At 44.3% G+C, this 27316-nt stretch overlaps 1 protein-coding gene across 3 annotated transcripts in view; it reads left to right on the forward strand.

Moving 5' to 3' along the window:
- The window catches only part of c17h21orf91 (chromosome 17 C21orf91 homolog), a 53692-nt gene that overhangs the window by 19832 nt on the left and 6544 nt on the right, over positions 1–27316 (forward strand). For 2 of the 3 annotated variants that reach the window (XM_078233043.1, XM_078233046.1), the window contains one exon: positions 24898–25437. In XM_078233043.1, the coding sequence (XP_078089169.1) occupies positions 24898–25437 (540 nt within the window). Of the gene's footprint in view, positions 1–4949; positions 5191–24897; positions 25438–27316 lie in introns of all 3 variants that reach the window. The other variant, XM_078233044.1, reaches the window with a different exon arrangement.

Below are 27316 nucleotides of genomic sequence, written 5' to 3' on the forward strand. Positions count from 1 at the left end.
GTTTATGCCAATATTTACTGGCCATCGCTGCCCTTGAATGTTGTGAAGATCTTGTGGTCTGTCGTATCGGTTTTATTATGTCTTAGTGCTTGCTAGGCCATTTCAGAGGGCAGTTAAACATCAACCACATTGCTGTGGGTTGGAAGTCACTTAGACCAGACAGTGGAAGGACAGCAGATTTCCTTCCCTTAAAAGGACATAAGTGAACCAGATGGGTTTTTATGACAAGTCAGCAGATATAAGGTCACCAATACTGGGACTTTTTAAAAAATTCCAGATTTATCCAATTGGCTGAACTTAAATTCCCCAGCTGCATGATGAGATTAGAATTTGAGTCTTCAAATTTGTAGTCCAGGGTTGGAATTTTCCGGTTGTTCATCCCCCCCCCCCCCCCCCCACCCCCACCCACCCCCACCAGCCGCTGCTGCAAGCAAGGGCGGATAATTTGGCACTCAGCCAAATCTCCATTCACTGCAGCGGCACCAGAGAAACCCGTCGGTGTGAACGGCCAGAAAATTCCACCCCAGCTCTCTGGCTTATTAGTCTAGTAAAACAACTACCATGCTGCAGTACTCTGTTCCTGTCTCAAAGCGATTCCCATAGCTGCTGCTGTTTATAAGATATGGATGCAATGTAGCCTTGCACACGTGGCTTCAGGCACTATGCAGTTGTATCTACTATATTCACCACTTGTCAGGCATGGAAGAATGCAAATTCACAGCAAAAACAAAACGCAGGTTTGCTTGGAATATATGAGGTCATTGGAGAAATTGGACTATCCTGTTTCAGTTCCTGGAATTTTACCTCCGCTTTTAGATTGTCACTCCTATTTTGTACAAGGTTAAATTTTGCAAACAGTGTGACCTTCTGTTGTATAAAGGGAGCTGATCTCAGAGTGATTGTGGAATTTGCGGTTTCCTGTTTTTCATAAATATTATTTGATACAATATTTCCACATTTTGCTGAAAAGTAACCAAAGTGGGATTGTGAGGTGTTGTCTGTGCAGTTTTAGTATTGGTATCTGCCACCCTCTATGACTTCCTACAACTATCTGAGATCTCTTCCAATTCCAACTTCTCGTGCATCCCTGATTTCCGCCGCTCCATCATTCGAAGCTGTGCTTTCAGTTCTCTCAAAGAACAAAGAAAATTACAGCACAGGAACAGGCCCTCCGGCCCTCCAAACCTGCACCGACCATGCTGCCCGACTGAACTGAAGCCCCCTACCCTTCCGGGGACCATATCCCTCTATTCCCATCCTATTCATATATTTGTCAAGATGCCCCTTAAAAGCTACTACTGTATCCACTCCCACTACCTCCCCCGGCAACGAGTTCCAGGCACCCACTACTCTGTGTACAAAAAAAATCTATCTCTTACATCTCCTTTAAACCTTGCCCCTCGCACCTTAAACCCTGTGCCCCCTAGTAATTGACTCTTTCACCCTGGGAAAAAAGCTTCTGACTATCCACTCTGTCCATGCCTCTCATAATCTTTGTAGACTTCTATCAGGCCACCTCTCAACCTCCATCGTTCCAGTGAGAACAAACCAAGTTTCTCCAACCTCTCCTCATAGCTAATGCCCTCCATACCAGGCAAAATCCTGGTAAATCTTTTCTGTACCCTCTCCACATCCTTCTGGCAGTCTGCAACCAGAATTGAACACTATATATTCCATGTGCGGCCTAACTAAGGTCTATAAAGCTGCAACATGACTTGCCAATTTTTAAACTCAGTGCCCCGGCCGATGAAGGCAAGCATGCCGTATGCCTTCTTGACTACCTTCTCCACCTGCATTGCCACTTTCAGTGACCTGTGTACCTGTAAACCCAGATCCCTTTGCCTATCAATACTCTGAAGGGTTCTGCCATTTACTGTATATTTCCTATCTGTATTAGACTTTCCAAAATGCATTACCTCGCATTTGTCCGGATTAAACTCCATCTGCCATCTCTCCGCCTAAGTCTCCAACCGATCTATATCCTGCTGTATCCTCTGATGGTCCTCGTCGTTATCCGCAAATCCACCAACCTTCGTGTCGTCCGCAGACTTACTAATCAATCCAGTTACATTTTCCTCCAAACATTTATTCTACATATATATATATATATACAAACAGCAAAGGTCCCAGCACTGATCCCTGAAGAACGCCACATGTCACAGCCCTCCATTCAGAAATGCCCCCTTCCAATTCTACCCTCTGTCTTCTTTGACCGAGTAAGAAGTCTCACAACACCATGTTAAAGTCCAACAGGTTTATTTGGTAGCAAAAGCCACTAACTTTCGGAGCGCTTGCTCCTTCGTCAGGTAAGTGGGAGTTCTGTCCACAAACAGGGCATTTAAAGACACACACACTCAATTTACAAAATAATGGTTGGAATGCGAGTCTTTACAGGTAATCAAGTCTTAAAGGTACAGACAATGTGAGTGGAGAGAGTTTTAAGCACAGGTTAAAGAGATGTGTATTGTCTCCAGCCAGGAAGAGTTAGTGAGATTTTGCAAGCCCAGGCAAGTTGTGGGGGTTACAGATAGTGTGACATGAACCCAAGATCCCGGTTGAGGCCGTCCTCATGTGTGCGGAACTTGGCTATCAGTCTCTGCTCAGCGACTCTGCGTTGTCGTGTGTCGTGAAGGCTGTCTTGGAGAACGCTTACCTGAAGATCAGGGGCCGAATGCCCATGACCGCTGAAGTGTTCCCCAACAGGAAGAGAACACTCTTGCCTGGTGATTGTCGAGTGGTGTTCATTCATCCATTGCCGTAGCGTCTGCATGGTCTCATGGTAAGAAGTTTAACAACACCAGGTTAAAGTCCAGCAGGTTTATTTGGTAGCAAAAGCCACACAAGCTTTCGGAGCTCCAAGCCCCTTCTTCAGGTGAGTGGGAATTCTGTTCACAAACAGAGCATATAAAGACACAGACTCAATTTACATTAATAATGGTTGGAATGCGAATACTTACAACTAATCAAGTCTTTAAGAAACAAAACAACGTGAATGGAGAGAGCATCAAGACAGGCTAAAAAGATGTGTATTGTCTCCAGACAAGACAGCCAGTGAGACTCTGCAGGTCCAGGCAACTGTGGGGGTTACAAATAGTGTGACATGAACCCAATATCCCGGTTGAGGCCGTCCTCATGTGTGCGGAACTTGGCTATCAGTCTCTGCTCAGCGACTCTGCGTTGTCGTGTGTCGTGAAGGCTGTCTTGGAGAACGCTTACCTGAAGATCAGGGGCCGAATGCCCGTGACCGCTGACAGCGCGTCGGGACTGTTGATCGATGAGTCAAGCGCCATATCCTGTTCTTATGAGGGCAACTTTCAGCGTCTGGAGGTGTCTGTTGCGATCCTCCTCATCCGAGCAGATCCTGTGTATACGGAGGGCTTGTCCGTAGGCGATGGCTTCTTTAACGTGTTTAGGGTGGAAGCTGGAGAAGTGGAGCATCATGAGGTTATCCACGGGCGTGTGGTACAGTGAAGTGCTGAGGTGACCGTCCTTGATGGAGATGCGTGTGTCCAAGAATGCAACCGATTCTGGAGAGTAGTTCATGGTGAGTCTGATGGTGGGATGGAACTTTTTGATGTCATCATATAGTTGTTTCAGTGATTGTTTACCATGAGTCCAAAGGAAGAAAATGTCATCGATGTATCTCGTGTATAGCATCGGTTGAAGGTCCCGTACGGTGAAGAGGTCTTGTTCGAACCTGTGCATGAAGGTGTTGGCATATTGAGGTGCGAATTTGGTCCCCATGACTGTTCCGTGAGTCTGGATGAAAAACTGGTTGTTGAAGGTGAAGACATTGTGGTCCAGGATGAAGCAGATGAGTTGTAGAATTGCATCTGGAAATTGGCAGTTGTCGGCGTTGGGTACTGAGGCAGTTGCAGCAATGCCATCGCTGTGGGGGATGCTGGTGTAGAGTGCCGAGACATCCATTGTGACAAGGAGTGCTCCTGGTTCAACTGCTCCCATGTGTGCTGAGTTTCTGTAGGAAGTCCGTAGTGTCGCAACAGTAGAGTCGTAGAGTCTCCACTCACATTGTCTGTACCTTTAAGACTTGATTACCTGTAAAGGCTCGCATTCCAACCATTACTTTGTAAATTGAGTCTGTCTTTATATGCCCTGTTTGTGAGCAGAACTCCAGACGAGTTCTGCTCACCTGACGAAGGAGCAGTGCTCCGAAAGCTAGTGGCTTTTGCTACCAAATAAACATGTTGGACTTTAACCTGGTGTGAGACTTCTTACTGTGTTTACCCCAGTCCAACGCCAGCATCTCCACATCACTTCTTTGACTGAGCCAGTTTTGTATCCACCTTGCCAGCTCACCTCTGATCCCATGCGACTTCACCTTCTGCACCAGTCTGCCATGAGGGACCTTGTCGAAGGCCTTACTGAAGTCCATGCAGACAACATCCATTGTTCTACCCTCATCAATCATCTTCGTCACTTCCTCGAAAAACTCGATCAAGTTCGTCTCATCTCAGGAATTCCCTCCCAAAATTCTCTCCACCTCTATGCTCCTTAAAACCCGCCTTTTTTGCTCTAATGTATCCTTAACATGCTTGGTGTGAAACGTTGTTTGATAACACTCCTCTGAAGCCCATCCATGGTTGCACGAAATGAAGCTACAACCCTTTTTGGGAAAATTTGCAAGTTAAAATGATTCTGAACATGTTGGTGAAATCACATTCTTCAGTCCCTGAATACCTTTCCAAAAAGTAAGGCAACCAAAAATGGTCTTAAGAGATTGATTTTATTTGCTTGCCCCTGTCCACAGTCAAATGATTCTTGCTGCCTAATGGCTCTGCATGGCTATCAGGGGCTCTTCAAATCAAGCGTCTATCAATTAACATACAGTTGTGCAGAATTGGCATGCAGGAACAGACCGGTTGGTGCATGGAACGTGCCTCACACTCATGGCTGGAGACTGAATGCTTCCTCCCTTTGTCCTTCCACAGCCCCTGGGAAACAAAGTCTCCAGCAAAAAACATTCTGGGGAAAAATTCTTCTCTGACCTCCTTGGCCTAAAGTGATCAAAATGAGTCCAGGACATCACGTGGACCAAGTGTATAGCTTATGACGAAGCTTACCTTTACATGGTGCAATCTTTCCCTTGATGGTGATATCGGGTTTGCATCTCCAGCACCAGCTAACAGCATTGTTTTATTCTTTTCATGGGATGTGGCCATCACTGGCAAGGTCAGTGGCGAGGCCTTTCAGAGGGAAGTTAAGAGTCAACCACAATAATGTGGGTTTGGTGTCAACATATAGGCCAGCCCAGGCAAGGGTTGCAGATTTCCTTCCCTTAAGGACATTAGTGTATCAGATGGGTTTTTATGGCAGTTTAGAAATTCAGTGATACTAACTTTCAATTTGAGATTTAATTAACTGAATCTTAAATTCCACCAGCACGTGGTGGGATTTGAACCCACATACTCAGAGCCTGGGCCTCTGGGTTACTAGTCTAGTTACATAACCGTTATGCCATTGTCTTCCCCCAAAATTCCATTGTGACACTGGACGATGACCTACAACTCAGTCCTTTTTTTCAAGAATTGGTGATCTGGTAGTGAGTTGTAAAAAAACTAATGAAATTGGTTGAAGGGTTTCATGTTGAATATCTTTCGACTGATCCTCAGTGTGTGCTACATGACATTGTTGGTATGCAGTATATACGACACATTGTGACTAGTCGTGCATGTTTAACATTGGCTGTTGGCTGACCCTGGCAATTTTTGTTCCATTTTGTTCCTAAATGGACATTGTGCATGCATTTGCATCTAGATTTCTTAACAATGGACTCTCTGGCATCTCGTAGATTCCTGCAATTGGCTGATTTGTTTTGCTATGTTTGGCAATAAGCCAGAAACAACGATCAAAGTTTGAAGAATTTACCTTGATTCAGTCTGTGAATACATGTTTTTTTTTCTCTTGCTCCTTTTATGACTGTGAAAAATGTAAACTAACCCCTCCTCATCCCGCTTACTGTCTGCGGCGGTTGGCACAGTTGAACCTTCCTCCTCAAGTGCTTTTCTTTCAGAGTCCAGTGGGTGGAACTGCACTTGGCTGGCTCTGTTCCTATCTATCGTATGAGGTCATCTAAAGCTCGGTGACCTACATTGGCTCCTGGTTAATCAGCACCATTTTTAAACCTCTTGTCTTTTTCATCCTTTCCCTGGCCTTGTCCCTCTGATTCTCAGTAATATGTTCCAGTTTTGCAGCTCTCCAGTATCCTTTAATTCTGGTTTCTTGAGCATCTCTGATTTTAATCACTTCACCACTGGTGGCCATGCCTTCTGCTACAGAGGTCCTAAACTCTGGAATTTCCTCCCGAAACCTCTCTGCTCCCTACCTGACTCTTATCCTTGAAGCGGCTCCTATCTCTTTAACCAAGCTTTTGTTTGCCTGCCCTGATATCTTCTTATGTGACTTGATGTTAAATTTTAATTTAGAATGTCCTTGTGAAGTGCCTTGGGACCCTATTATGTTGTGTTAAAACTGCTAAATACAAGCTGTTTCCTTTCTTTCTCTCCCCTGACATTTCCCACAGTTACAATTTTTAAAAATACTTTGCCCACTTCCAAGTCTATACAGTAATTTTTCAACCTTGCATCATTTAAACAAACTCTCCATGTTTGTCTGATAGGAGGGTGCAGTTGGTAAAACCTGCAAAGTGCAAGACCCTGCTGTTACTAGAGCAATGCTTGTTGGGTTGTCTGAGTGAAAGCAGCCATGGGATGATTCCGCGTTCTGCATTTGGCTACGTCCTTCTCATGTAAAAGTAGCTTTACAGTGGGCTGAAGAAAACAATTTTGTGCTGAGTGACTGAGCTAAGCAGGACAATTCAGCCAGTTGGGGAGGAAGTGAGAGACTTGGGATCACAGCACAGAAAGGCCATTCGGTCCACTACGTCCCTGCTAACTCTTTCAAAGAGCTTTCCAATTAGTGCCTTCCCCCTGCTCTTGCCATGGGGCTGCACGGTGGTACAGTGGTTAGCTCTGCTGTCTCACATCGCCAGGGACTGGGATTCAATTCCCAGTTTGGGTGACTGTGTGGGTTTTCTCCGGGTGCTCCGGTTTCTCCCACGGTCTGAAAGACATGCTGGTTAGGTGCATTGGCCATGCTAATATTCTCCCTCAGTGTACCCAAACAGGTGCCAGAGTGTGGCAACTAGGGAATTTTCACAATAACTTCATTGTAGTGTTAATGTAAGCCTATTTGTGACAATAATTAAATTTTAACTGTATTGCAATTCTTTCATTTTTAAAGTATTTATCCAAATTCCTTTTAAAGGTTGCTGTTGAATCTGCTTCTACCACTTTTTTTAAGCAGTGTGCTCCAGCTTAAAAAGAAAATTCTCATCCTCCTCCATCCTGGTTCTTTTGCCAATTATCTTAAGCCTGTGTCCTCTGGTTGCTGATCTGCTGGATTCTCCTTTCACTTTGCTGAAAACATTCATTGATTTTTCAACATGAAATCTTCCCTGCTCTAGAGAGAACAATTCTAATTTCTTCACAGATCAAGCAGCCTATCGTTCTGGAAGTATTCAGCTTCCTGAATTTGGAAGTTTTCCTGCATTGATGATTCAAAGCCTTTTTGTATCACAATCGTGTTGAGACTTGAAGCTTTAACCTATGACTGGAGGCAGGATGTTTGCGTTACATCAGGTAGACTGGGCTGCTCCATAAAGGTGGTGCTGCCAATATCTCTTGGCATGTTTGACATGGAGCCCAGATGGAACTGATTACAGCTGTGGAATACAGGAGAGCAATGCCTAATTCATTGATTTTTTACAGCATAGGAATTGGACATTATTGCCACTGTCTGCTCTTTTCCACCAAGCCCTGCATTTTTACTACTTATGAAAGTTACTGTTGATTCTTTGTCCATCATCTTTCCAGATAATACATTCCACAGATTATAACTTTTTATTAACTTATTCTTTCATGGGATTTGGGTACCCTTAGCAAGACCAGCATTTTTTTTGCCCCATCCCCAATCACCCTTGAACTGAATGGCATACGAACTGAAAGCAGGAGTAGGCCCCTCGTGCCTTCAATAACATCATGGCTGATCTGAACTTCATTCCTGCCTATGCCTGGATAACCTTTCACATTCTTGTTAATCAAGAATCTATCTGGCTCTGCCTTAAAAATATTCAAAGTCCCTGCCTTTTTGTTGAAGAAAGTTCCAGAGACTCATGATCCTATAAGTGGAAAAACTTTCTGCTCATTTTATCTTAAATGAGCGACCCCTTAATTTTAAACAGTGACCCCCTAGTTCTAGATTCTCCATCAAGAGGAAACATCCTCTCCACATCATCCCTGTCAATCCCCCTCAGGTGGCTAAAGTCACCTTCTACTCTTATAAACCCACGACCCGGGGATTGTTGGCCCTGTATTTTAACAGCTACAATACATTATAGAATCACCAAATCTTATTGAACAGAGGGAGACCATTCAGCTCAATATTCCTAGTCTGAATCTCTGATAGAGCGATTCAATTAGTCCAATTCTCCCTGCTGAGAATTTACAACCTAGTTTAGAGCTTCCACTGCAAAACTCAGACCTTGGTGAATTCTGCCTCCAATGAAGAAATTCCTCCTTATCATTTCCTAAATTGTCTTCCTCGTATTTTGAGGAATCGAAAAAGGTGATTGAAAGGTTAATTTTTAAAAGGCCGCCACATCCAACAAGGCAGCCAGTTCACAAGCAACACTGGAATCAGCAACCAACAATGAGATGAATGAACAGATGGCTAAATGGGCCAGAACACTGGGGAGAGCTCCCCTGATCATTTTCAAAATAATGGCTATAGGGTCTTTAAATCCATCTGAGAAGGTGGGCAAGGGCGCCATTTCAAGTCTCATCTGAAAGATGGCACCTCTGATGGCGGAGCCCTCCCTCAGTGCTGCCACTAAGAACGTCAACCTAGATTATGTGCTCAAGTCTTTAGAGTAGAAACTCTACCTTCTGACTCAGCTGTGAGTGTGCGACCCAGTGAGCCAAGGCTGACACAAAAGCAACTGCTTGAGAGGAAGGCAGCAACAACTCCATCACTGCCTTGAAGTGATTTTACTGCTTCAGCATTTCTTAAGATAATGAAAGCAGAAAATGCAGGCAATTCACAGCAGCATCGATGGAGAGAGAAACATGAAAATGTTCCATTAATTTTGATGAATAGACACAAAAGTTTTCACTTTGTTTATCTCCAAAGATGCTGCCTGACTCCTGTAATTCCAGCGTTTTCTTTTTTTTATTTTAGATTTTCAGCATCCGCAGTAATTGAGAATAATGATGCATTTGATTCTGTGATCAGCATGGGACTAATGTTTAGTTTTAAAAATTGGAATTTGCAAACAAGACTGACCAATACATACAAACTAATTAATTGCCTGGTGTAGTTTTTATTGTGTAAATTGAAGGCTGTTTTGATGTTGTAGTTTTTCATATGCATAAATAGAACATTATCAACACCAGCAGGAAGTTCTATTTTGGGTGTGTTTAATAGACATTGAAATTAAAGATGAAGGAAGCAACACACTTCGCACCTTTTACTCAGTTAATTTCTTTATGAGCTACATGTGGTAATTAATTTTCTTAAGGCCAGGCAGCTAATGAACGAACAATGTCTTTCCTGGCTGTTTTCAGTTAATGGGTATTTGAAGTTTAATTGTAGATGTACAAATATTCCTGTTTTCACTAAGGAAAATGGTTAGGGGAAAAGAGGGTTCTTTTGTTACTCTACTTTCACTGCAAGTGCCAATTCTTGGTACAACTCCATGTACTGGTTGCCCTCTGCTACCAATAGCTGCATTCAAGCCCAGGTGGTGAGCTTTTACCTGAGTTCAATGCTGGTTTTTAAAAAACTTTTTTTCCATGGGATGTGGGCCTCACCGGTTAGGCCAGATTTTTATTGCCCTTGAAAAGGTGGTGGTGAGCCACCACTTTTAAATGCTGCAGTCCATCCAACGAAGGTACATCCACAATGCTGTATGGGAGGGATTTTCACCCAGCGACAGTGAAAGAGCAACCATATAGTTTCAACTCGGGGCGGTGTGTGGCTTGGAGGGGAACTTGCAGGTGGTGGTGTGTCTGCCATCTTGTCCTTCTAGATGGTTGTGGTTGTGGGCTTGGAAAGTGCTGTTGAAGGACCCGTGGTGATTTGCTGCAGTGCATCTTGTAGTTGGAACACACTGCTGCTACTGGACATTAGTGGTGGATATGGTGGATGTGGTGCCAATCACAGCTGTGTTCATCCAGGCAAGTGGAAAGCATTCCATCACACTCCTGACTTTATAAGATAGTGGATAGGCTTGGGGGAGACAGGAGGTGAAATAGTTACCACAGCCTTTGATCTTCTCTTGTAACCAATATTTTTATTACTGGTCCAGTTCAGTTTTTCTGGTCAATGGTGACCCCCAAGATTTTGATAGCGGGGGAATTCCATGATGACAATGGCAGGCTTGGGGGAGTCAGGAGGTGAGAAACTCGCTGCAGAATTCCAAGCCTCTGTCCTACTCTTCACAGAATTGTTATGGCGCAGGAGGCCATTTGGGACATTATTTCTGCACTGGTTCTCCAAATGAGCATAGTGACATAAATACTTTTCCAAATACCCTTGCACATTGTTTATAATCAAATAATCATCGAATGCCCTATTGAATGCCTCAATTGAACCTATGTCAATCACGCTTTCAGCAGCTCAACACTTGTGTGAAAAACTTTGCTCATGTCACATTTACTTCCTTTGCAAATCACTTCAAATCTGTGCCCTCTTATTCTTGATCCTTTTATTCTCCTTATCTACTCTGTACAGCCCTTCATGATTTTAAACATCTATCAAATCTCCTGTTAGCCACCTTTTCTTCAAGGAGAACAGTCCGATCTAACTTCATTACTGAAATTGAAATAGCTATAGTGTTTATATGGCTGGATCCAGATTCTGGTCAATGGTAATGTCCCAAAATGTTGATGGTGGGGGATTCACCAATGATAATGCCAATGAACGTCATGGGGAGGTGTTGGATTCTCTCTTTTTGGAGATGGTCATTGCCTGACATTTTTGTGGCACAAATGTTTTCTTTGTCAGCTGACAGCCTAAGCCTGAAATTTGTCCAAGTCTTGCGGTATATAGGCATGGACTATCTGAGAAGTTGCAAATGGTGCTGATCGTGGGCAAATCACCTGCGAACATCTCCACTGCCAACCTTGTGATGGCAGGAAGGTCATTGATAAAGCAGCTGAAAATGGTTGGGCCTAGGACACCACCCTGAGGAACCCCTTAAGTAATGTCTTGCAACTGAGTTGATTGACCTCCAATGACCGCAACCATCTTACTTTGCGCCAGGTATGACTCCCATCCACTGGAGAGTTTCCCCTGATTGCCACTGACTCCAGTTTTCCTCGGGCCTTTTGAAGCCACAGTCAATTAACTGTGACCCTGATGTCAATGGCTAACACTTGCACCTCACCTCTTGAGTTTAGCTCTCTTGTCCATGTTTGGCCTAAGGCTACAATGAGTTCAGGGGCTGGGTTGGCCTGGTGGAACCCAAATTGAGCATCAATTATCAGCTTGTTTCTAAGTAAGTTACTGCTTGTGTGTGTGTTTGTGTCCGTGTGTGTGTTGCTGAATTGGTAGCTGTGCTGTAGGTGGAGTGTCATTAGTACAGCTTTATAAGTAAGCAGTCTTCGTAAATCAGAATTTTGTAGCTTCAAGCCCCATTCCTGGACCTGCAGAGAATTTGCAGCACAGAAAAAAGGCGTTCAGCACAACAGTAGTCCTTATGCCACACACACCTTTTTGTGATTCCTTTCTCGCTCCCCTATTTATCTAGCTTCCCCTGCAATGCAGCTGTTACTTGTTTCAGCCCCTCCATGTAGTAGCAAGTTCTGCATTTTCACCACACTTGAGCACAATCCTGAGAGGGATGCATTGTCGGAAGGTCAGTGTGAGGGACAGCTCGGTGGATAGGATATTAGGATGTAGATAGGCTGGAAAATTGGGTGGGGATCCTGGATTCAGGATTCAATCCTGGACCGGGGAGCGGCGCGGGCTTGGAGGGCCGAAGGGCCTGTTCCTGTGCTGTATTGTTCTTTGTTTGTTTGTCAGTACTGAGGTTGTACTGCCGTGTCAGAGGGTCGATACTAAGGCTGTGCTGCACTATTGGAGGATCAATGAGGAGGCTAAGCTGCATTGATGGAGAGTAGGTAATGAGTACAGTGGCTGTGTTGCATTGTTAGAGGGTCAGTACTGAGGGAGTGCAGCAATGTTCGAAGTGCTCTCATCCTAACAACCTTAAAATTCAAGTCCTGTCCATCTATTTGCATACGTGGATGTAAAGAGCGAACATCATTATGTGAGTTCTCCAGTTAATATTTTCTTACCCAAAACCAGCCAAAGCACATTGCCTAGCAATTCATTCACACACTGATTGTGGAATCCTGGTGTACAATTGGCTGCATATACTACTTACATAATGGTGACTGCTCTACAAAAGAATTCATTGCTAACAAAGCTGCCTTTGATCCTTTGAGGATATGATGTGATACAAGGACTGTTTTATTATTTCCCCCTGTGCCTTCAGTGACAGTGGGTACTGACCCTCACATTAAGTCCTGGTTTTATTAAGTGATATGAGATGGAGTGCTTCTGTGTAAATTGGAGACATGCAGGTTACCCACTTGTTTTAATAAGGACCTGGGACTGTAAACCCAAATGCATTGGACACCAATAGTTTTGAACTGCTTATTTTCCCAACTAACTGCAAGCACTAATTACAGAGGGACAAAGAAAAATAATAGAAAACACTCAGCTTGAGGTAGGTTTTCAAAACTTTTTTTAACATCAGGTCTGTTTTACTTTTATCTGATAGAAGAATTCTTGGCAAAGGATTTTCTGTGTTTCCACCCCCCCCCCCCCCAAACATCCTGCATGGTTCAGTCTCACCAGTGTTGAAGTATCTGGATGCATTGCCGTGGAACTGGAAGGGATGTGGCAGGGGTGTGGGTAGAACAGTCATCTTCCAAGACAGCAAGAAACTACAAAGTGTTGTGAACATAGCCAAATCCATCACGCAAACCAGCCTCCCATCCATTGACTCCGTCTACACTTCCCACTGGCTCAGAAAAACAGTCAGCATAATTAAGGACCCCAGGCACCCTGGACATTCTCTCTTCCACCTCCTTCCATCGGGAAAAAGATACAAAAGTCTGAGGTCACATGCCAACTGACTCCAGAACAGCTTCTTACCTGCTGCTGTCAGACTTTTGAATGGACCTACTTTTATATTTTGATCTTTCTCTACACCCTAGCCATGACTGTAACACTATATTCTGCACCCTTTCCTTTACTTCTCCCATATGTACTCTATGAACAGTATGCTTTATCTGTATAGGGCGCTAGTGACAATACTTCTCACTGTATATCAATACATGTGACAACTCAAATCAGAGGGAGCTTTCACTGTGCTTGTTGCTAATGTTGGACTTGTGTGCAAGTCTGATTATGTAGAGACTTTGTTGTTTTTTCCCCCCTTTCTCTGCGACCAGTTCGCTGCAAACCTTTTGTGCAGTGGTTTAAAAATAGCCTGATTGCTATCGGATAACAACTGGTCTGATGTCAACATTTTCAGACTGTGTGAAATGCTATCTCCATTTGACCAATGCAGGAACATCCAATAATACCATTACAAACTCTCTCCTTCCAACTTCAGCTATCTCTATTGACTTGAGGATAGTTGGTGCTGGGAACTTCTTGCCTGAAAGCAAATTGTAGGCAGAACCCTTAAAATGCCATAACCTACAAGGCTTGAAAAAGAGTTTGAAAGTGGAATGAGGCTGGATGGTCCTTTTACGAACAGAGCAGGCATAGTGGGCTGAATGGCCTCCTGCTGTATAGATATCTATGATTCTAGGAATTTTTAGTTGTTTAATATTTGGGAGTCGCTGGCTAATCGAACAAAATAATTCCATTTATAAAACCTTTCACCACCTCGAGACTTGATAACAAATGAAGTAATTTTTGAAGTGGGGATTATGTTAGCTCAGTTGGCTGGACGGCTAGTTGGTGATGTCTGTGTATTCTGCACTGTAAGATTCTATGATCCTGTGCGCAGAGTGGCAGCGGGACTCCCCACCCCCACCGATCACCCCACCCCCTTGGCACTGCCGCATTCCCGATGGGTAGTGCCAAGGTACCCCCTGGGCATTGGCACTTTGGCCCTTGGGTAGTGCTAGGGGGCACGTGCTGGCACTGCCAAAGTGCCAATGCCCAGGGGACACCCCCACCTGCTGTCCGATCCTCTGGGGGACCCCGATTGCTCCCCCTTCACCCTAGCAGTGTCGGGCTGCTAACTCCTGAAAGTGAGGAGCTACGATAAACCTCGCTGGAGTGAACCACTCCTAGCAGGGAGGGAGAGGCTAGTGGGCCCGGAGACTTCATATCCTGGCCGCTAAATTATATTAAAATACCCCCCCCTACATACCTAATACAATTCCACACCTATTTCTGGCAAGGAGCTATTGTGCCAAAAATCTGGCACTGAGGGGTGTTCAGGGTTGGACACCCAACATGGATCGCGCTAATCCGGCCCTGCTGAATCCACCCCCCTCCGATACATCTCCCCTCCTATTGTTCAAAATACTGCTGTGGGATATTCTACATTCGTCTGGGGTGGGCAGATTAGTTTAGCGTCTAATCAGAAAACACAGTGCCATTTAGTGCAGCACTGTCTGTTGTTCATGTTGACAACGGTAAGTGTGATTTAAAGGGATAAGTTTGTGATTTTGTTGTGTATTGGAGCCAATGCTCTGAAAAAGTGTCATGTGAAACTGTGCAAGTACATAGTCACAGAGCCAGATATAGAAGTAATACCACAAGATTCATTGGGAGCTCTACTGTTCACCCTGCAGAAGATACAGGAAAGACCAATGGAAGCATTGGGAATGATGGACATTGGCATACAATTACATTGTTTAAGTTTTATGTATTAGTGTCACAAGTAGGCTTACATTAACACTGCAATGAAGTTACTGTGAAAATCCCCCAGTCGCCACACTCCGGCGCCTGTTCGGGTACACTGAGGGAGAATTTAGCATGGCCAATGCACCTAACCAGCACGTCTTTCGGATTGTGGGAGGAAACTGGAGCACCCGAAGGAAACACACGGGGAGAACGTGCAGACTCCACATAGGCAGTGACCCAAGCAGGGAGTCGAACTCGCGTCCCTGGCGCTGTGAGGCAGCAGTCCTAACTACTGTGCCACCCTGCCATCATTGGGGAGATTTCTCTTCTTTCTTATCTCTTTTTTCTCTCTCGCTTCCCATTTCTTATGTGCTCTTTCTCCATCAGCCCTCTGTCTCTTGTCACATGTTGATGCAATTTCCCTTTTGTTACATGTGGTGCCAGTTTTTTGGGGGTCACAGCGATGATGGTGACAGATGTTTCCTGGTTATGCAGTGTGATTTGAAAAGAGCTGTTTCTTTTTGTGGTTTTTAAACAAAGAATCCTGCTGTGGTGATCCCATAGCTAAACAACTCTTGAACAATTGTAAAGTAAAGTAGGCAGTTGGAGAGTATTGTTTGGACATGACAAGCTGGATGATTTGTCACAGTATTTGTACCGGCTGTGCCAACAGTTATAATGTGGAGATGCCGGCGTTGGACTGGGGTAAGCACAGTAAGAAGCCTCACAACACCAGGTTAAAGTCCAACAGGTTTATTTGGTAGCAAATACCATAAGCTTTCGGAGCAATGCTCCTTCGTCAGATGGAGTGGATATCTGTTCTCAAACAGGGCACAGACACAGAAATCAAATTACAGAATACTGATTAGAATGCAAATCTCTACAGCCAGCCAGGTCTTAAATGTACAGACAATGTGGCTGGAGGGAGCATTCAACACAGGTTAAAGAGATGTGTATTGTCTCCAGACAATACAGCTTGTGAAATTGTGCAAGTCCAGGAGGCAAGCTGTGGGGGTTACTGATAATGTGACATAAATCCAACATCCCGGTTTAGACCGTCCTCATGTGTGCGGAACTTGGCTATCAGTTTCTGCTCAGCGACTCTGCGCTGTCATGTGTCGTGTGTACGACAGCATTGCTCCAAAAGCTTATGGTATTTGCTACCAAATAAACCTGTTGGATTTTAACCTGGCGTTGTGAGACTTCTTACTGTGCCAACAGTTATAGACAGAGTTTTCCGGTTACATGTAACCTGTGCAGGCATGACTCCAGTGGCTATTCCAATCCATGAGCAGTGCAGTACCACGCGTAATGTTGCAGTATTTCCAAACTGTCCGTGCTGCAATGGATTTGAAGGAAGTGAGAAGACTTCAGTGTAATAGTGGAACGGCCAAAGTGTTTGGTTTGCCAGAATTATACTATGCAATTTGGAAGAGCGAGTCCAGTACCATTGCTTATTAATTGGATTTGGTCTGTGTTTAACATCAGCTGTTTCTTTGATGGCTTTTTATTATTCACTCTGAGGATATGGACACTACTGGCAATTATTACCCATCCCTGATTACGCTCTGTGGTGGTTTGATGCCACTTCTGAGGGCATTTTAGGAGTGAACTGTATTCGTGTGGTACTGAAGTCACATATAGACCCAGGCAGGGTAAGGATGGTGGAGTCCCTTCCCTCAAAAGGACATTAGTGAATGAGGGAAATTGCACCAGATACTGCAGTCATACACAGAGGAGTGGTGTTGGGAACAGATTGCGTACCAGCTCTTGATCATGGGCTTGATGGGTGGGCATCAGGGGAGAGGATTAATGGTTGATTTCACTGGTGATCTTGAAATTAGTGGTGATTGTCATTGGTGAACCAGATGGGTTTCTATGTTCTTGAGGGAAGGAAATCTGCTGTCCTTACCTGGTCCGGCCTACATGTGATTACAGACCCACACCAATATTGATGACTCTTAACTGTTCTCTGAAATGACTCAGCAAATACTCAGTTCAAGGGCAATTGGGAATGGCCAACAAATGCTGGCCTTAACAGTGATGCCCAAATCACATGAAGAAGTAAGGGGGAAAAAATGATGGGTTGGGAGAAAACTGCCTGAATGCCCGGATTAACAATGGTTAAAATGTTCTTGGTTCTTCAGTTTTGTAAAGGTAAACTGGTTTGGTCAGTAGATGGCTCCTGGGTGTGCCCAGCTTCTCCATCAATCAATCTGATTAAGAGCACTAAAATGGCACAGAGAATCTACAGACCTCTTGATGGAGGGCTGACCAGATTCCAACCCCAGACTGCTAAGTTAGCTGATCACACTAAGCTGAAGGAGTGACATGGGTGTTACAATGTGATCACATTATAATAGAAACCCTACAGTGCAGAAGGCAGCCATTCGGCCCATTACGTCTGCACCGACAACAATCCTACCCCAGGCCCTATCACCACAACCCCACACATTTACCCTGCTAATCCCTCGAACCTACAAATCCCAGGACACTAAGGGGCAATTTAGCATGGCCAATCAACCTAACCCGCACACTTTTGGACAGTGGGAGGAAACCAGGGCACCTGGAGGAAATCCACGCAGACATGGGGAGAAGGTGCAAACTCCACACAGACAGTGCCTTGAGGCCAGAATCGAACTCGGGTCCCTGGCGTTGTGAGGCAGCAATGCTAGCCACTGTGCCATCTATTATTGGCATACCGTGGAGAAAAATCTGTCTGACTCTTGACTACTGATTGCAATCCAGTTAAAGTGCATGTCCATGAAGAATAACTAAAGAGAGGATAGGATTTGGTTGTGTTTTAAAAATTAATCTTCCTATTATCTTTTTGAACTCTGGTCTCTGAATGTTGTTGGAATAAGAGGAAGACCATTTAGGACTGCGATCAAGAGAAATTTCTTAATTCAGAGGCGGAATTCACCGAGGTCTGAGTGTTGCACTGGAAAGTCAAAACTAGGTTGTAAAATCTCAGCAGGAAGAATTGGATAGTTCTATCAAAAATCCGGAATAGGAACTTTGGACAGAATGGCCCCCTGTTCCATAAGATTTGATGATTCTATAATGGATTGTAGTTATTAAAATACTGGGCCAATAATCCTTGGGTCGTGAGTTCATAATTCTATCTGGCACCCTATTCGACCATGAGCTGAGTTTCCGACTCTGCAGAATTGGGCAGAATATGAGGAATGTCAAAGGACAACTGAAAGATTAATAAGGAGGGCAAAATTAGATTGCAAGAGAAAGCTAGCCAGAAGTATAAAAACAGATAGTAAGAGTTTTTATAAATATTTTAAAAAGAAAAGTTAACAAAGTGAGTGTTGGTCCTCTAGAAAGTGAGTCTGGAGAATTGATAATGGAAAATAAAGGAGATGGCAGATGAATTGAACAAGTATTGGCATCAGTCTTCACTATTGAGGATACAAGTAACATCCCAAAAATAGCAATAAAGCAGGAAATGGAAGGGAGAGGGGCACTCTGTTAAATTACAATTACCAAAGGAGTGATACTGAGTAAATTGTTGGAGCTGCAGGTCGACAAGAGCCCAGGTTCTGATGCTTTTCATCCTAGCGGCTTAAAAGATAATGTCTAGTGAGATAGTTGATGCATTGATGTTCATTTTCCAAAATTCTCTCGATTCAGGGAAAGTCCCATTCGATTGGAAGGTAGCAAATGCAGCTCCACTACTTAAAAAGAGAAGACAGAAAGTGGAAAACTATAGGCTAGTTAGCCTAGCTTCTGTCATGGGGAGGTGTTAGAGCCATTATTAAAGAGGTAATAGCAGGGCAGGTTGTTAAGTTCAAGATAATCAGGCAGAGTCAACATGGTTTTGTGGAAGGGAAATTATGTTTAACCAATTTATTGGAGTTCTTTGAGGAAGTGACCTATGTTGTGGATAAAGGGGAACCGGTGGATGCACTGTAATTAGATTTCCAGAAAGCATTTGATAAGGTGCCCACATCAAAGGTTATTGTTGAAAATAAAAGCTCATGTTTCAGAGGGTAATATATTGGCATGGATGGCAGATTGGCTGGCTGACCGGCAGCAGAGAGTAGGCACAAATGGGTCTTTTTCAGATTGGCAAGGTGCAGCAAGTGGTGTGCGACACAAGTCAATGTTGGAATCTCAGCTGTTTACACTTGGAAGGGATGGTTTCCAAATTTGATGATGACACCAAGATAGGCAGGAAAGTAAGTCATGAACATGAGGCTACAAAAAATATAGATGGGTTAAGTGAGTGGGCAGAGATTTGGCAAATGGAGTATAATGTGTGCAAATTGAGTTGCATGCATTTTGGATAGAAGAATAAAAAATATGCATGTTATCTAAATGATGAGAGATTGCAGAGCTCTTGAGATGCAGAGGGATCTGGGTGCCCCAGTGCATGAATCACAAAAGACTAGTATGTAGGTACAAGAACTAATTAGGAAAGCTAATAGATGTATTTAATTTATCTGAGTGGATTGAATACAAAACTACACTACAGGGCGTTAGTGGCGAGACTTCAATTGAAATATTAGTCACCTCATTTAAGAAAGAATGTTAGAAGCAATTTAGAGAAGGTTTACCAAATTAATACCTGGAATGGTTGGGTTGTCTTATGAGGAAAGTTATACAAGCTAGGTGTAATGACTTTAACGAGGTCCACGATGTGGACCTCTTAGAATACGAGTTCCATGGCTTCACCTCACCTCCCCTTAACTCCAATTTCCTCCAGCCCTCTTGAGAAATCTTTGTTTCTCCAAGTCTGTCTGTCTTGTGCATTCCTGATTTCTGTCACTCTACCACTGGTGGCCATGCCTTCTACTGCCTAGTTCCTTGGTATTGCAAATCCCTCCATAAACATCTCAACTGCTCTCTTCTCCTTGAAGCTGACTTCTTTGACTGTTTTTGCTCACCTGTTTCCTTATGTGGCTCCGTTTCAGGTTCTATCTGATTACACTCCTGTGAATTGCTTTAGGGATTTTTTAATAACATTACAAGTGCGATGTGGATACAAGTTGTGGACGTTGTGTATAAATGCATGATGATGTTGATGAAGGAGATCATTAGCATGGAGGGCCATTCATTATTTTTCAAACCCTAGAAAAGGGAGGGATGTATGTTTTGAAAAGCTAAAGTTCAGGTAGGCACAGAGGCCGGTAGCTCATTAATGAGGCAAGAACCAAGATGCCCATGCATCTGCATGGGAGCACTGTTAGAATTAACACCTCCGGTGACCCCAGGTGAGCTTGTCATGAGCTGAACCGTAGCTTCCAGCCTAAGCCCATCATTATCTTTGAGGATTGAAAAGTCAAAAGTGCCCAGATGGCTAGTTTGGAGTTACAATCAGTCAAACACCAGCAGATAGCAAGCATCAATTGGCTCCAAAATATTACTAACCCTGAGGTTTCACAGTGGAAAAGATAAGCATAAGGTGCAAATACTTCAGGAATGCTGTAACTAATGCTGGACACTCTTAAAGCCCCTCCCCGCCTGGAGGAAATTGTAAGCCTACCTGTGGGTTTCCAACCTCTCCTCTATCATTGGTGGTTGGAGAGTGAACATGCTCCCCTCTCTCCAGAATCCTTCTTGCCTCCATTATGTCCCACTCTCCAAAACTTGGAATTTGCCCTAAAGTTTCCCCCCAATCTATTATCTAAGATTCGATGGGGGTGAAGTGGGAGCCCAAAGTGAGCGAATCAGCACTTGGTTCATATCACACTCGGTTTTTCTTTATCAGTCTATCAAAAACCCAGAAACTCGGCCAATTCTGTTCTGAGGAAAGATGTCTGATGTCACTCTGTAATGGCACTTTTAATCATTTATAAAATTGCATTTATTTGGCTTTTTATTTGAGAAGTCCATAATACAAGAAGTTACAAAAGACCAGAACGAGTGGAAAAGTGGAAGCCTAATCACTGTGTCACCGTTGTTCATTTAAGACTGAGATGAGGAGAATTTTCTCCACTCAAAGACTTGTGAATCTTGGAAATGTTCTATTCCAGAGGGCAATGGAGGCTCATTGAGGATTCAAAATGCAAATCAATAGATATTGAAGATGTCAAGGGATTTGGGGATAGCGTGGGAAAATGGAGTTGAGGTAAAAGATCAGTAATGGGGCTTAATTAAATGGTGGATCAGGTTTGAAGGGCTGAATGGCCTACTCATGCTATTCCCAATGTTCCTTTTTTTAAAAAAAATTATCTGCTGACACACTCTGTCTAGACACACACACACACACACACACACCCGTGCAACCCTGAGACAGTTGATATCTTGGGGAGAGAGCATGCTACAGCCTTCAATTAAAAACAAAACACCTGCCAAACAGAAAAACATAAAGAGCCCCTCTGTAGAACAATGCAAAGCCACAAATCCTACACTTTGTACGCTTCAGGCGACTGACTCAATCCCACCTAAAACCTGGTTTAGTTAATCATGTCGGCGATTGTGTAACCTTAGGTCACAGATTGGGAGAGTCTGGCCTCGTGTTTGCCTAACGCAGTGAAATTCAACAGCTTTTGAACAAACTGCAGATGTGGCAACTTGTGTGAGCAAACTTGCTACAACCTGCACAAATATGTGGTGCCTGACAGGAAGGGTGCTGGGGCGGAAAGTATGGAGGTTATCTTTAACCAGCAGCAGGGCTTTCGGTTGACACCCAACAGTAAATGGTGATCGTACACTGAGCAGTTATAAATATGGGGAAAAACTCAAAAAAAACCAAAGCGCTTTCCTCCAGAAGTGGTGACTTTGGGTTTGATTTTGTAAGAAGTTTAACAACACCAGGTTAAAGTCCAACAGGTTTATTTGGTAGCAAAAGCCACACAAGCTTTCGGAGCTCTTACCCCAGTCCAACGCCGGCATCTCCACATTTTGATTTTGTAGACATAGAGAAGAGGCTTCCACTGCTGGAGGAGACTAAAAATCGAGGCTGTGCGTATAAAATAGTCAGCAATAAAGCAGAGAAGAAATTCAGAAGAATGTTCTTTTTCCAAGAGAGTGCTGTCTGTGATTGTGAAATCCATTACCACAGGGAGTGGTTGAGGTAAATAGTACAATGCATTAAAGGAAAGACAGTTAAGTATTGGAATGAGAATAGGGTGAGTTTTATTTTATTTATTCCTGGGTTGTGGGCAGCACAGGCAAGGACAGTATTTATTGCCCATCCCTAATTGCCCTTGAGAAGGCGATGGTGAGCTGCCATCTTGAACCGCTGCAGTCCATGTGGCGTAGTTATACCCACAGTGCTGTTAGGGAGGGAGTTCCAGGTATTTGATCCATCATAGAACATACCAACCTGCATACACATTGAGAGCCAGAGTAGTCCGTTTGGCCCCTCAAGCCTGCTCTGCCATTTGATAAGACCAAGGCTGATCTGTTTTTGGCGTCCACTTTCCTGTCTATTCCTTACACCCTTTAACCCTCTTGTCAAACAAGGATCTATCTACCACAATCTTCAATATATTCAATGACCCTGCCTCCATATTTCTTTGTGGAAGGGAATTCCAGAATTGTGACCCCCTCAAATAACAATCTCTTCATCTCTGTCTTAAATGGGAAACCCCTTATATTTAAAACGTGACCATTAGTTCCTGTCTCCCTATAAAGGGAAACATAATTTCAGCATCCACCCTGTCAAGTCTTATCAAGATCTTGTATCTTTCAATAGGGTCACCTCTCACTCTTCTAAACTCCAATGGATATAAGCCCAACCTGCCCAGCTAAAGAGGGTTTAAGGGAGCCTCATGTGGAGCATAAACATTATCATTGTTCAGTTGGGCTGAATGGCCTATTACTCTGCTATGATTTGATGTAATTTTAGGGATGGGGAGTAAATGCCAGCCTTAACATTGCAACTCACATTTAAACGTTAAAATGGTGCAGCCAGCTCGCTTTTTAAAAAAATACATTTTTGTGCATCGTTTCACAAACGTTGTGCAATGTTGGGCTACCACCTCATCCTTGTTTTCAAATTCTACCTTAGCCTCTCGCCTCCCTATCTCTGTAATCTCCTACAGCCTTCCGGGTCATCTGCAATGCTCAGTTCTGGCCTCTTGTGCATCCCCAATTTTTAATGGCTCCAGCGATGGTGGCTATGCTTTCAATTGCCAGGGCCCCCAAGCTTTGGAATTCTCTTCCTACACTTGCCCCCCCCCACCTCCTTTAAAATCTACCTCTCTGATCACCTGGCCTGATAGCTCTTTCTGTGACACAGGGTCCTAATTTGTTTTAGAATGCACCTGTGAAACGTCTTGCAGCCTTTCATTGTACTAAAGTGCTAATGCTTTCATAAAAAGAAGTTGTTTGTTGCTGACTATTGTGGTGCCAACTGTGGAAGAATAGCTGGAGCACACCTGTTGGCTGGGAGAGGGATGAAGAAGTGGGCATGTTGTCAGCCCCATGAGGTTCTCACATAGTGTGATTTCAGTGAGGAGTGCAGAAAGTTTGGGGGAATTGGGTCTTGAGTGGTTTCTCTCCTTGGTTGGGCACCGTCGCTGTGGGTTTGAAGACTACAGTAAGAAGTTTAACAACACCAGGTTAAAGTCCAACAGGTTTATTTGGTAGCAAAAGCCACACAAGCTTTCGGAGCTCTTAGCCCCTTCTTCAGGTGAGTGGGAATTCTGTTCACAAACAGAGCTTATAAAGACACAGACTCAATTTACATGAATAATGGTTGGAATGCGAATACTTACAACTAATAAAATCTTTAAGAAACGAAACAATGTGAGTGGAGAGAGCATCAAGACAGGCTAAAAAGATGTGTATTGTCTCCAGACAAAACAGCCAGTGAAACTCTGCAGGTCCACGCAACTGTGGGAGTTACAAATAGTGTGACATGAACCCAATATCCCGGTTGAGGCTGTTTTGTTGTGCTTCACAGTCACTGGGACTCTGGGGCCGTTGTCCACGCTCTTCACCACTGATTCCATTTTCCTTGCTGGCCTCGGTCTCAGGCTAAAACAGATGGTTTGTGATCTCTGCACCCTGAACTGCACTTCAGTCCTCCTTATCTTCTCCGTCACCGAACCCATCTACTTTTGCTGCTGTGATATTGTCCTTCTGTTGGCTAATCTGGTGCTGGGAACCTCATCCACTCTTCAGTTACCTGACAATTCCAGACTTCTGCTTTAGATAGAATTAGTTCCACCCTCCATTAGCTCATCAAAGCTCTGCTACTAACTGACACAGTGGTTAGCACTGCTGCTTCACAGCACTAGGGACCCAGGTTCAATTCTGGCCTTGGGTGACTGTCTTTGTGGTGTTTGCACATTCTTCCCCCATGTCAGTGTGGGTTTCCTCTGGGTGGCTCCAGTTTCCTCCCACAGTCCAAAGATGTGTGGGTTAGGTGGATTGGCCATGCTAAGTTACTCCTTAGTGTCAGGGGGATTAGCAGGGTAAATATGTAGGATTACGGGGATAGAGCCTGGGTGAGATTGTTGTCGGTTCAGACATGATGGGCCGAATGGCCTCCTTCCACACTGTCAGGATTCTATGATTCGATAATCACAACTTTTACCAAGTCCCATTCTCCCATCATCCGTGTTGCCTGCGGACTTGCATTTATTCCAGGTTTGACAGTGCCTCAGTTTTAAAATTCCCATTGCTTTCGAATCCCTCCGCCTTCTCCTAATTTCTGTAACTATCTCAAGTTCTCGTATTTCCGTCTGCCACCTGTGTGCCTTTGTGCATGCCCCCTATTGTACCAATGACAGCTGTAGCAACCTTAGCCCAAAGCTCTGGGATTCCTCCCTCACCTCCCTTTCCCTTCCTGAAAACCTACCTCTTTGACCAAGCTTTTGGTCATCTGTCCACCCTAATATCTTCACCGTAAACCTGGTGTTAGCTTTCGCCTGGCAACGCACCTGCACAATGTCTCAAATTTGCTATTAATCTGACTGTTTTTGAGTTTTGGCAGACTTGTGTAAATGTTTTTGTTTTTCTGTTCATGTCTTTCAGGAGTGGCCAGGACAAACCTCCTCCACACAGAATCCATGCGTGGTCACAGAGAGTGCTTCGAGAAATTTCACCTCATCGCTAACCAGGAACTTCCGCGGCCAAAGGTGTCCAAGAGCACCTACAGGGACGTGAAGGATATCCTAAGCAGAAAGATCAGCCAGATTGTTCAGTATGCACAAAATCAGCACTCGCACGCTGACCTCCAGGGCTGCCGACAAGGGCAGGTCAAGGGCCATGACCCCGAACCGAGCTTGTTCACGGGACACTTACCCCAGCTGAATAGTTCACGGTTGCCCCGCTACTCCCCACGCTGGCTGGATGGGAGCTCGCCAGGCTATTCGGAATGCAGACAGGGAATCTTGGAGCAGGATACGCAAGGAGAATTTCGCCTGGGGGTGTTGGGAGCGGCTGCTAGCAGGTTTCGAGGTGGTGACATCCATTGGTCCACTGAGGAACTCACGCAAAGGACAGAAACTCAGCTAGCAACAGGGAATCGCAGCATGGAGGCCAGGTGTCATAGGCACTACACCCAGGAGGAGTGTAAGTACAGCGCTGGCTGTTTGACATTTATATAATGTCCTTCACAACCCCACTAGGGTCTGATTGCCAATCAGAAAAAGACCCATTTATGCCAACTCTTTGCTTCCTATCTGTTAACCAGCTTTCGATCAATCTCGAGACATTACCTGCAATCCCATGTGCTTTAACTTTACATTGTAGTCTGTCATGTGAGACCTTGTTGAAAGCCTTCTGAAAGTCTAAATATACGACATCCACTGGTTCTCCTCGGTCAACGCTACTAGTTACATCCTCACAAAATTCCAATAGATTCATCAAGCATGATTTCCCCTGTGTAAATCCATGCTGACTTTGTCTGATTATTACCACTGCCTTCCAAATGCCGAGTTATGAAATCCTTGATAATAGACTGTAGCAACTTCCCCAGTACCGACGTTAGGCTCACTGGTCTATAGTTCCCTGTTTTCTCTCAACCTCCCTTTTTGAATAGCGGGTTTACATTCGCTACCCTCCAATCTGTAGGAACTATTCCAGAGTCCAAAGAATTTTGGAAAATAACCGCCAAAGGATCTAATATTTCCAGGGCCACTTCCTTAAGTACTCTGAATTGAAGATTATCAGGACCTGGAGATTTATCCACCTTCAATCCCATCAATTTCCCCAAAACCGTATCTCTTCCAATGTTGATTTCCTGTAGCGCGCAAGAAGCAATACTTTTCACTGTATCCCAATACATGTGGGAATATTAAATCAAATCAAAGAAAGCAACTGGGTTGTGGGACAGTGTTTGGCAAATGTAGGAAAAGTTGCCTCTAATCGACATTCAGTGGTCTTTTAATATTGTCCATGTGAAGTGTTGATTTGCAATGCTAAGCAGAGCTGAAAATTAACATTGGGACAGGAGACGGTGAGACAGCCATTTCGCCCTTTTGAGACTGACTCCATTATTCAGTTTGCTCACGATGATCTTGACTCCATCTACACCTTTGGTTCCATATTCACTAAATCTTTTGCTTAACAAAAGTCTATCAATCTGAGTTTCTAAGGACAGCATTGGAAATTTCCTTGTGTGGCGGAAGTATTTCCTGACATAACTCTGAACAGCCCAGCTCTACTTTTAAGGCAATTTCCCAAACCCTTCTTCTTTTGGACTCCTTCCACCTTCCCCGGCTACCTGGACAGCACGGTAGCACAGTGGTTAGCACTGCTGCTTCACAGCTCCAGGGACCTGGGTTCGATTCCTGGCTTGGGTTACTGTCTGTGTGGAGTTTGCACATTCTCCTTGTGTCTGCGTGGGTTTCCTCCGGGTGCTCCGGTTTCCTCCCACAGTCCAAAGATGTGTGGGTTAGGTCGATTGGCCATGCTAAAATTGCCCCTTAGTGTCCTGAGATGCGTAGGTTAGAGGGATTAGCGGGTAAATGTGTAGGGATATGGGGGTAGGGCCTGGGTGGGATTGTGGTCGGTGCAGACTCGATGGGCCAGATGGCCTCTTTCTGCACTGTGATTCCTCCAGCCAGAGGAAACAATTTACAGTGGTTAGCACTGCTGCTTCACTGCGCCAGGGACCCGGGGTTCGATTCCTGGCTTGGGTCACTGTCTGTGCGGAGTCTGCACGTTCTACCCGTGTCTGCATGGGATTCCTCCGGGTGCTCCAGTTTCCTCCCACAGTCCGAAAGACGTGCTGGTCAGGTGCATTAGCCGTGCTAAATTCTCCCTCCGCATACCCGACTCGGGATTTTCGCAGTAACTTCATTGCAGTGTTAATGTAAGCCTACTTGTGACACTAATAAACGAACATTAAAAAACTTTTACTTTTTTATCTGCCTGAACATTGTTGACAGGAAAGATATGTTTCCAAAGCTTTTCATCTTCTAACCATCAGGACAAACGCAAGAGTGCG

This window comes from Mustelus asterias, chromosome 17, assembly GCF_964213995.1.
Source record: "Mustelus asterias chromosome 17, sMusAst1.hap1.1, whole genome shotgun sequence".
NCBI lineage: Eukaryota > Metazoa > Chordata > Chondrichthyes > Carcharhiniformes > Triakidae > Mustelus > Mustelus asterias.